At 29.1% G+C, this 12,045-nt stretch overlaps 1 protein-coding gene across 1 annotated transcript in view; it reads right to left on the bottom strand.

The window, feature by feature from the left end:
• Positions 1-10,283, bottom strand: part of LOC145275013 (uncharacterized) — a 33,086-nt gene extending 22,803 nt beyond the window's left edge. Inside the window, exons 1-2 of the mRNA XM_080127550.1 lie at positions 10,027-10,283; positions 7,651-7,800 (exon numbers count right to left, since the gene is read on the bottom strand). Coding sequence (XP_079983676.1) covers positions 7,651-7,800; positions 10,027-10,268 — 392 coding nt within the window. The 5' untranslated portion in view covers positions 10,269-10,283. The remainder of the gene's footprint in view (positions 1-7,650; positions 7,801-10,026) is intronic.
• Positions 10,284-12,045: the final 1,762 nt, after the last annotated feature.

Genomic DNA, 12,045 nt, shown 5'->3' on the forward strand with positions numbered 1-12,045 from the left:
ATAAGTTTTATGAAAGAGAGATGGGGAAATAAAAAAAGAGTTATGTTATATTGTAAATTTGAAAATAACATGAAATCTGCCCATTTCCCCTAGTTACTTTCCAGTAACTAGGGGAAATGGGAAGATTTCATGTTATTTTCAAATTTACAATATAACATGGGAGAAGAAATAGAAAAAGTTAAGACAAAAAGAAGATAAAGGAAAGGTGAAAAAGGTGGTTTCTTACACATTGGCATGGACGTCTGTAATAGGGCAGACAAATTTAAATAAATTAGCTAATTTTACTGGGTTTTTTTAAATTTAGATAAGGAAATAAAACAAAAACAATGACAGTAGCGTAAAGAGGGCGCATTACTATATTTTATTCTTGACGTATTAAATCCTAAAATATGTATAGAATATTTTTTATCAGAAAAAAGAAAAATAGTTGCGTAAGTGACATTTTAGTATATTTTCATATACGAATTCCAGAGAGAATCTAAGAATTAGTATCATTAGAATGAATTACTTGCATGTAAGTTACAACTGTGTGTGTGTGTACATTATATATATATATATATATATATATATATATATATATATATATATATATAGATAGATAGATAATACAAACATATCAACTTTGTTTAAAAAAAAATAACTACTCGTCATTTCTGAATGAGAAAATGGTTGCAGCATCACATCACCTGATTCAGTTACAAGAAAACTCTTCCTATGACTCAAAAACCAAAAAATATTCTAAAAAATTTTTATTCAACATTTAACAATTTACGCACAACGGAAAAAATTAGATATTGCTTGATTACTGTTTTTTATTTTTTTGCAAAATTTATTTCATTCACATAAAGATATTGTTACAGTAAGCCAAATTATGTACAATTAAAGTTACAGATTTGTTTTCTGATTGCGTTTAATTTCTTTTTCATACAATATCTGACTAATCCTGGAACATAAAATGAAATTAAACTCTTAACTTGAGATTACTATAAAATTAACTGCTATTACTAAGGCAAAAAAAAATTCTGACCAAACCTATAAAATGAATTATTCCAACATAAAAATTTATCGATTTAACCAGTTTTAAAAACCTACTCCCACATTATTTCACACGATAAAATGTGCCACCATAAAACTGAACATAAGGAAATTTTACATTATAATCATCTATTTTCAGTGATCTCTTAAAATACCTCTCAAAAGACGTAGTTTTACTCAATTTACTAAAACCAAAACAGAATTTTTCCAATAAGGATTGATTTTTATATTTTTTTTATAAATTTTTCCAATAAGGATTGATTTTTATATATTTTTTTAATAAATTTTTCCAATAAGCATTGATTTTTATATTTTTTATTATAAATTTTTCCAATAAGCATTGATCTTTATATTTTTTATAAATTTTTCCAATAAGGATTGATTTTTATATTTTTTATAAATTTTTCCAATAAGGATTGATTTTTATATTTTTTTTTATAAATTTTTCCAATAAGGATTGATTTTTATATTTTTTATAAATTTTTCCAATAAGGATTGATCTTTAAATTTTTTATAAATTTTTCCAATAAGGATTGATTTTTATATTTTTAACAAATTTTTCCAATAAGCATTGATTTTTATATTTTTTATTATAAATTTTTCCAATAAGGATTGATCTTTATATTTTTAAAAAAATTTTCCAATAAGGATTGATTTTTATATTTTTTATAAATTTTTCCAATAAGGATTGATTTTTATATTTTTTTATAAATTTTTCCAATAAGGATTGATTTTTATATTTTTTTATAAATTTTTCCAATAAGGATTGATTTTTATATTTTTAACAAATTTTTCCAATAAGAATTGATTTTTATATTTTTTATAAATTTTTCCAATAAGAATTGATTTTTATATTTTTTATAAATTTTTCCAATAAGGATTGATTTTTATATTTGTTATAAATTTTTCCAATAAGGATTGATTTTTATATTTTTTTTAATAAATTTTTCCAATAAGGATTGATTTTTATATTTTTTTTTATAAATTTTTCCAATAAGGATTGATTTTTATATTTTTTTTTATAAATTTTTCCAATAAGGATTGATTTTTATATTTGTTATAAATTTTTCCAATAAGGATTGATTTTTATATTTTTTTTAATAAATTTTTCCAATAAGGATTGATTTTTATATTTTTTTTATAAATTTTTCCAATAAGGATTGATTTTTATATTTTTTTATAAATTTTTCCAATAAGGATTGTTTTTTATATTTTTAACAAATTTTTCCAATAAGGATTGATTTTTATATTTTTAAAAAAATTTTCCAATAAGGATTGATTTTTATATTTTTAAAAAATTTTTCCAATAAGGATTGATTTTTATATTTTTAAAAAATTTTTCCAATAAGGATTGATCTTTATATTTTTTATAATTTTTTCCAATAAGCATTGATTTTTATATTTTTTATAAATTTTTCCAATAAGGATTGATTTTTATATTTTTAAAAAATTTTTCCAATAAGGATTGATCTTTATATTTTTTTTTATAAATTTTTCCAATAAGGATTGATTTTTATATTTGTTATAAATTTTTCCAATAAGGATTGATTTTTATATTTTTAAAAAATTTTTCCAATAAGGATTGATTTTTATATTTTTTTTTATAAATTTTTCCAACAAGCATTGATTTTTATATTTTTTATAAATATTTCCAATAAGGATTGATTTTTATATTTTTAAAAAATTTTTCCAATAAGGATTGATTTTTATATTTTTTATAAATTTTTCCAATAAGGATTGATTTTTATATTTTTAAAAAATTTTTCCAATAAGGATTGATTTTTATATTTTTAAAAAATATTTCCAATAAGGATTGATCTTTATATTTTTTATAAATTTTTCCAATAAGGATTGATTTTTATATTTTTAAAAAAATTTTCCAATAAGGATTGATCTTTATATTTTTTATAAATTTTTCCAATAAGGATTGATTTTTATATTTTTAAAAAATTTTTCCAATAAGGATTGATCTTTATATTTTTTATAAATTTTTCCAATAAGGATTGATTTTTATATTTTTAAAAAATTTTTCCAATAAGCATTGATCTTTATATTTTTTATAAATTTTTCCAATAAGGATTGATCTTTATACTTTTTATAAATTTTTCCAATAAGCATTGATTTTTATATTTTTTATAAATTTTTCCAATAAGGATTGATTTTTATATTTTTAAAAAATTTTTCCAATAAGGATTGATTTTTATATTTTTTATAAATTTTTCCAATAAGGATTGATTTTTATATTTTAAAAAAATTTTTCCAATAAGGATTGATCTTTATATTTTTTTTAATAAATTTTTCCAATAAGAATTGATTTTTATATTTTTTTATAAAGTTCTCCAATAAGGGTTCATTATATTTTTAAATCTGTGTACAAGGCTTCCATTGACACCTTTGGGAAAAGAAGAACGAAAACTGGTTTGAGGCTGGGGTAGAGGAGATGGAACCCGTCATTGATGCTAAAGCTTTTCTGAAGTACAAGAGACAGCCCCGTGAGAAGACAGGTATAGAGAAGACACAACAATGCCAAGAATCCCTCCCTTCCCCCCAAAAAATGCACTCATGACTACTTGCCGAGATTATATGGAGACATCTAGACAGCTGCAGACAGTGACAATACCAGAGCCATGTATGATGGGATGAAGAAAGTCTTTGATCCTAGTGTTTTCAAGATCGCACCCATCAAGTCCACATCAGAAGAGATCAAAGATTGTAGTAAACAAATGGAGAGACGGACTGAGCACTACCAAGAGTTGTACTCCAGAGAAAATGTTATCAGTAACAAAGCCATCAAGAACATCACACCACTACCCACCATGGACAAGCTTCACCCACTCACTCCCTAGTATCAATAAACTGACAAAGGTCATTGACTCACTTTCCTGTAGAAAGGCTATCGGCAGCGATGGAATTCCACCAGAGAATATGAAGGAAGAAGCCACTCCTGGATCACAGGCTCCTGCTAGAAAGCTGGGAAAAATGTATGATACTCCATGATATCTGGGACGCAAGGATCATTATGCTCTACAAGAACAACGGTGACCGAAATGACTGTAACAACTATCAAGGGATCTCCTTCCTCAACATCATACATAATGCCTTTGCACAGGTGGTCCTCAATCACCTTCAACTGCTAGTTGACCAATTTTGTCACAGTGAAGGTTTCAGGCTAAACAGTCAACAATCGACATGGTATCCTCAATTTGGTAGCTGCAAGAAAAGTTCTTTGAACAGAGACGTCCCTTGTTTGACCTAGCAAAGAGGGTGTGTGATAACGCCTTGCTGACACTCAACACAAAGATGAGAGTGTACCAGGCCTGTGTGCTAAGCATTCTTCATTATAGTAATGAGTCCTAGACTTTGTACTCACACCAAGATGGAAGACTGAATACCTTCCACATGCACAACCTCAGACGTCCCTTAGGCATCACCTGGCAAGATCAGGTCACAAACACAGATGTCTTGTTCCAGGCTGGCATGCCAATCATGTTTGCCATTCTCATTGAAAGATGCCTGTCAACCAGAAAACCAACTCTACAAGGATATCTGCAACAGAGATCTGAAGACTTGTGGCATTCAACGATAGGATCTTGAGTTAGAGATATCCAATTGCACAGCCTAGCAAGCAAAGGTTAAGGACGGCATGAAATTAACAGAAAAGAAGAGAGAAAGACAATGGGAAGAAAAGAGAAGCCACAGGTGAGAGAGGATACAGTGCAACCCTGCTGCCCCCACCATCTCTACCAATGACTATACCAGCAGCAACTGCCAACAAAACTGCAAATTTAAAATTGGACTATACGGTCACAGCAGCTGTAGTGCGTCAGACTAAGTGCAGACTGCCACTGTCTCTCGAGACAGAAGTTTGCTATCATTGATGATAAAAAGCATGATAAATATTAAAAATATTCTAAAAGACTTAAAAAATGTTGAAGTTTTATATTTATTAAACGATATAAAAGCTTTTAATGATTAAAGTATGAAAATGTTTTAAAAAATTAAGGAATTTAACAAATAAAAATATCAATTCATTCATATCAAACTTTGAATTAACACTATCATATTTAAAATATATAGTGTATATCTATATACTTAAAAGTAATAAAATACAATTAAAAAACATCTAAATTGGGAAATATAAAAAAAATAATAAGTAGGTAATAAATTTAACAAAATTTTAAATCCAGCATCCAAAGAAATGTTTCATATAATAAAATACCTTAAAACCAAACCAATTTCTTTGAGAATGTATCATTATTTCTAAGCTTGCACAATATAAACTTAATTGTACTTAGGGATCAAACTTAAGAAAAATTCCTTTCTATATAAGTATTAAAAATAAATTAAATTTGTTATTCTTATATAAATTCATATTTTATAAAAAAAAAAAAAAATGTTGGGTAAAAGCTGGATATTGCTAGTTTTGAGCTAATAAATTGAAATTCACATTGGCTTTTAATACTAGGGATTCAGCAATAAGCAAATTGCTTGATGAACTGACCTTTGATAATTGGCTGATTAGTAGGTTTTCTAATGCCAATTTAAACATTTGTCATAAATGGTATTAATATTCATTTAATTATACTCTAAGCAGTGACAAGTTAACTCCCTTTTTCTTTTTTGGTTGCTAGTGAAAATTCATCAGAGAGACATGCACCATTTACACCAAATTTTCAAATAACAGGAATGGCATGCTGCTACTATGCAGCCATTTCCAACTGGGCTGAATTTGAGGCAAATTAGCTTACGGAAAATTTCTCTTCATTCTATCAAATTAACAAATAAATTGAAAATACTTCTGTTCCTCGTTTTTTAACTGTGCTATCATTACACATATTTTTTATTTTTCTGGTTTAGATTATACATATTTTATTTAGATAAATTACTTATTAGATAGACATAAATAATTTAAACACGTAAAAATTAATTAAATATTAACAACAACCTTCAACCATTATGGCAACCAGTTTCTGCCGGAAATATTTTGATGTCAATCCCAAGAATTAGAATGAATCTGTCTGTAACCATATGTCAAACCATCATATCAAGGGGAAGCAAATCAGCAAAAACTTTTATGATGACTAATATGTTAAACCAGTTTAGAAAGGTTCATCCACAAGAAGCAAAAGTTTCAGATAAGAAAAGCAAAACACAATGAATATTCCAGGAACAAGTGATAGCAACTACAAGCCTCCAACAAAACACCACATTACTATAGAATCAATATTGGCCAAAAAGAAAATTTGGGATATTAACGACCGCAAGTCACAAGAGATACATTATTTGATAAGAGAAATGATTGCTGTTGATATTCAACCATATTCTGTAATATCTGACATTGGATTTAATAAGCTTATGGCAAAACTTTGTTCAAATTACAGCATTCCACCAATAAAGTACTCCACTGAAAAAAAATTTCAGATATATTTACAAAAGTAAAACAAAAAATTCAATTGTTTCTTGCTGAAATTAGCAGCATTTCTTTGACTGGACACATGGACAATGGAGACAGTTACTAAAATAATGCTACCTTTCTGAGTTTGACAGGCCATTGGCTTTCAAATGACTTTGAACAGTGCAGAGCTGTGCTTAAGAGTTATTCCATTCCCTAGTACACACAGATGCAAGAATAAGTCAAGAACAGCATAATGTTCTGGGTGAATATAAAATCTCCAATAAAGTTTTCTTAGTCTTGTGGGCTTCAGTAACAAATATGGTTGCTGATGTCAGGGAATGTGGTTTAGCGTCACTATCATAAATACATTGCAACTCTCAATAAATGACTCATTATTTTCCACCAGACTGTGAAGAACTCATTACAACTAACAGAAATAGAGACTTTAATCACTCTCCAGAAGCAATTAGCAAATTAACTGAAATACAGGATCAGTTTAATTTAGAAAACCAACTGATTCAAAACACAACCACACAATGGAATTAAACATATATGCTGAACATGAATTTTCACTGCAGCATGCTCCAGTAGAAACAGAAGTTCAGTTTATAGCAATTCACTTTAAGAGTTGGAATTTATAGTTTGTAATTTCATTTTTTTTCTTATTTGTTTAATTATATTCATTTAAGAATTGTACTTTGTGTTTTGTAATTTCATTTAATAAAGCAAAAAATGGCAAAAAGCCGTAACAGCAGCTAGACACTTAACAAATGCCAAGTTAAATTGGCAGCTACTTTTGATGCGTCATTTGACATAGATGAAATTTAATAGGAAAGAGAAAAGTAAATAATCGGATGATTAATCAGCAAAGTAGTTGGTATTACCAGTTACCTGCTGATTAATCAGTGCACTCCTAACAAATGAGCTAAGGGAAATAACTTTTCAAGAACGAAGGTTTGACCAAAAAGACGCATTTAAAAAAAGAAACAAATTCATTAAACTCACATTGTTATTCTAAAAAGGTTTTGTAAAGATGAGGAAACAAGTTGCTTTTCAGCTGTTACATGTTCAACATCAATGTTTGTGATTTATTTTTTCTGCAATTCTTATACAGCTCTAACAAATATCGATAAGGTAGCATTTTGAAAATTGTATGAAAGTAGTTGAAGTATTATTTATATCAGCATCACTTCAAAAAACTTCAAAGATCTAGAAATTACCTTGAACTTTCTTTAGTGGAATCTTCAGATATTTTTCTACTTTCCATTTCCATGTCTGATTCTTCAACAGAAGTTTGGTCTGTAATTTCATTTGTGCTGACCATCTTTTCAGACTCTGAAGAAATTGGAAATCTCTTCGTTTCAGATTCACTGAAAAAGAAAGAAAATATTTACTTGCAGACAAAAATTATTTAGAAGAGAATTTAAAAAATTTTTTTTGATTCTCCAATAATCTGAAGATTTATATTTTTGTCCCTGCCAGTTATTCCATCATTCTTCTGATTTTGTCAAAATTGGTTAATTCTTTTTTCATAAATTCTTGCATAAAATAATATGCGACCATGAATAATAAAAAAAAAAACCCTCAGATTTTTGCATTCAACAAAATAAAGATGGAATCAACTCCACCAGACCCATTTTGTATTTCTGGGTTAATACAAGCAGAATAAAGAAAAACAAAGGTTAATATAGCAATACCACACCATTTTTTCTTTAGATTGAATAAACACAAATCAAGCAAAGAAATAATATCTTTATTTTAATCGGACCATTAGAACTTGAGTTATGACCATTCAAAGTATCAAAAAATGTGCAGTTCACTGGACATTTTGTCTTAAGTCAGTCCTATTCAAATGCATATAAACTTGTGACTAAAAATGGTAGGAAATTTGTACAATTTACAGACTAACCCATCTTTAAAAAACTGTATCTTCAGATCTTTTTAAGATATTATGATGAAATTTTGAACATTATCATAATACCATGATGGTTCAGTTGGCTTCTTTTTTTTTTTACACAGTGATCACCACTTATCAAGGCCCGGAAGACACTCAGGGATAAGGGTTATTGCAAGTACATTACGTTAGTGTGGAGATTTGTTGAAGTATTTAATTAAGGCGGCGGTTCATTAGGAATTTGTTAACATTGGACTTGAAGACATCCAAGTTGTAGTCCGGAGAGAAGCAGGCAGACGGAACAGATCTTTTTAAGATATTATGATGAAATTTTGAACATATCATAATACCATGATGGTTCAGTTGGCGTTATTTACAACCATCTCACTTGGTAACTAATAAGCATACTAATTAGCATATTTCAGTTTCATTTTAACGGCTTTAAGTAGAAACATCATAAAAACAGCTAAGAAAAATGGCAAGGCTTTATCATCATAGGAAGTATGGATATTATCATTTGTCATTATCATATCATGAAAATTCAAGATGGTGAATGGGAAATCTAAAATGGCCACCACCTGATTCAAAGAAATTATTAACAAATTATGGCTTGTAGCATATCAAATTAAAGGAAATTTTGTGCAGATTAGAATTATGTTTTCAAGTACATTAAACTAATTCACATAATTAAGTTTCATTTTAATGGCTTTAAGTAAAAGCATCATTAAACAGTTTAAAAAATGGGAGGTAAGACTTTATCATCATGTGAAATGTTATTCTGATGGACATTATCATTTGTTATCATTATACCATGAAAAATCCAAGATATCAACCAGGAAATCCAAAATGGCTACCATGATATGACTCAAAGAAATTATTAACAAAATATGGCTTGTAGCATATCAAACGGAAGGAAATTTGGTAGAGATTACAATTATGCTTTCAAGTACATTAAACTAATTAGGATAATTAAATTTAATTTTTATGGCTTGAAGTTGCCGTGACAATTATCAAGTGGGTTTCTACTGCTATTTTGTATATTTTATTTTTAATAGATTTTTTCAATAGACAATTTTATTCATTAAAAGAAATAATCAATAACATTTGGTATTCTATGTTCCAAAATACTTTTTATACATCATTTTTTTTACTTTGAATTTAACCAAATATTTTATCATGGTTGGCTATTGTGTTAGGAGACAATGGAGTCCTGTGCCTCAGATCTGTTTGTCGCAAAATGAATATAGAAATAAATACACCTTGTTCCTTATTATAGAATAGAAGATTACAGCCATACTACTTTTGGCATCAAATTTGGATAGGTATTTTTTAAAAGTGACTTTCAACAATATCTAATTATAATTAGGATAAAAAAGGCCAAGGAAAACGAAGCAAGTGATAAAAATAAACCGAAGAGAAAGAGATGTCAGTTTGAAAGCAAATTTCTTAAAGCCCTCCAACATATAACACATTTCAAACTGTACGTTAATTGGGAGGATTGAACCTGACATCCACAAAAATGACATTTATGGTTGTTTACATTATTAAGGTAACAGTGATTGCAGGGGGAAGACCACTATTGTTTTACTTACAGATGAAATAACGATACATTTTTTAACACTGAGATAAAATGGATTAAAACAGATATGATCCAAACTTTTGTCAAAGAAAACAGAAAAAAGAAAAGACATTTTGTATTTACCTATCATTTTTTGTTTTTGCTTCTGATTCTTCATCTTCCTCATCCTCCTCATCACTGCCTTCCTCTGATGTGTCTGATGTTTCATCTGATGCTTCTTCATCACTTTCATCTTCACTACTTTCATCACTAGCTTCATCATCTTCAGATGCAGTAGCTGAAGATAATTTTTTTATATTATATATTATCAAAAAGAAAACGCTACAAATAATTTCAAATATTAAAAGAATATTTTTAAATAACATTTTGGAAAAAGATGCAAATATATTTTTATAAAAAAAAAACAAACAAAAATAAACAGGATAGTGGCGCTAATAAGCAAAAAATGCAAGCCTACTAAGCAAGGAAGATAGGGCTAATTATATGCAAATACATATAATGAAAGACAAAATAAAAAAAAGAAAAATTAAACAGATCAGAACAATGTTTTTCATTTTCAGTATCAAATTTTTTATCCATTTTGTTTTTCACTGCATTCTGTCTCCATGAATTTTTAAAAATATTTTATTGCATTTTCACCCCAAACAAGGCACAGTGCCATTTTGATGTAGGGAGCTACTATCTAGGACATAATTTGTAGGGTTACTATGTAGGGAGTTAGCATCAAGATGTCTGTTCACATTACACTTGAACTTCTGCATGTCAGTACAGTCAGGGAACCCAAAAAGGAATTCCAAAGTCTAGCAGTTCTAGAGAAGAAACTATTAGAGTAAAAGGTTTTTTTTACATCTAAGGATTTCTACTGCATAGAGGTGGGATTTGCTGCTTGTCGGGTTTGTCGGGGGTATTTATGTCGAGAGGGTATAAGGGCTTGTAGTCCATCGGAGCACCTACCATTAAAATACTCGTAAAACAAGCAGAGGAATGTAACATTTTGTTGGTGGGAAAACGATAGAAGCCTAGCTGATAGCGCAGGACCTATTAAGTTGTTGACTTTCTTTTGAACCTTACCTAAGAGGGAAAGATTAGTAGATGCAGCAGCCCAAACATGGCAACAATACTTCATACATGGACGAATGGTGGCCTTGTAGAGTTATCAGGTATTTTATACTTCCCATTAAATTTTTAAATTTCTCTGTCTATGGAAACATGGCTTTTTTTCTCTCTTTTGTTGTGAGGTCAATAACTTTTCACTTAAAACCTTTTCCCGTGAAAAGTCATCTTTGTATCTGGAATTTACTATATTTAGCGACAAACCACTTACATTATTACAGTTACTTTTGGACTATTTCGCTTGCATTTCTGCATATAACCACTGAATATTTTCTTTTAATTGTACCACATTGTTCAGCTTTTTCTTCATCGAGCCTGAACTTCATTTGAAATATCCTTTTAACCAATGCATTTCTGAATTTGGTGACTTCAATGTCCACCACAGTAACTGGCTAGGATTCTCTAATCACACAGATGTAGCTGGTAGCACAACACATAGCTTCTCTATATCTTATTCCCTATCTCAGACGGTTACATTTCCAACACTAGACCAGCAAGATCAGTATGTCTCAATTCTAAATCTATTTCTGACCACAGTTCCCGACAATTGTACAACAAATGCCCGCAGCCCACTTGGGAATGCTGATCACGCTGTGATGATGGTAGAAATCAGCTTAAATTCTCTCCCTAAAACTGAAGACCCACTGCTCAAAACAATGAGGTATTACAAAAAGGCTGACTAGGAAGCCATCAGGGAGCTCATCAGAGATGCCCCATGGCAAAATACCTTTTCTCTTCCAGTGGAACAGTGCGCAAATGAGACCACTGAATGGTTCAAAACTGTAATTGAAGCACATGTTCCCACATGGAAATTTTATAGCAAGCCCCCACTCTCCCCAATGGTTTACTTCTGCTTGTGCAGCTGCCATTGCTCAAAAGCAGTATGCGTACCGCAGATTCAACCAACAAAAGTCCAGTTCCAAGAGAAAGAAGTATATAGAAGCTAGAAGTAATTGTAAGAGAGAAATAGCGACAGCTAAGACAGAATACACTGAAACCACCAGAAAATACCTTGAAGCAAAGAAATTA

The sequence above is a fragment of the Euprymna scolopes genome, unplaced genomic scaffold, assembly GCF_053919585.1.
Source record: "Euprymna scolopes isolate OS-2025 unplaced genomic scaffold, ASM5391958v1 sca53, whole genome shotgun sequence".
NCBI classification, from domain to species: domain Eukaryota; kingdom Metazoa; phylum Mollusca; class Cephalopoda; order Sepiida; family Sepiolidae; genus Euprymna; species Euprymna scolopes.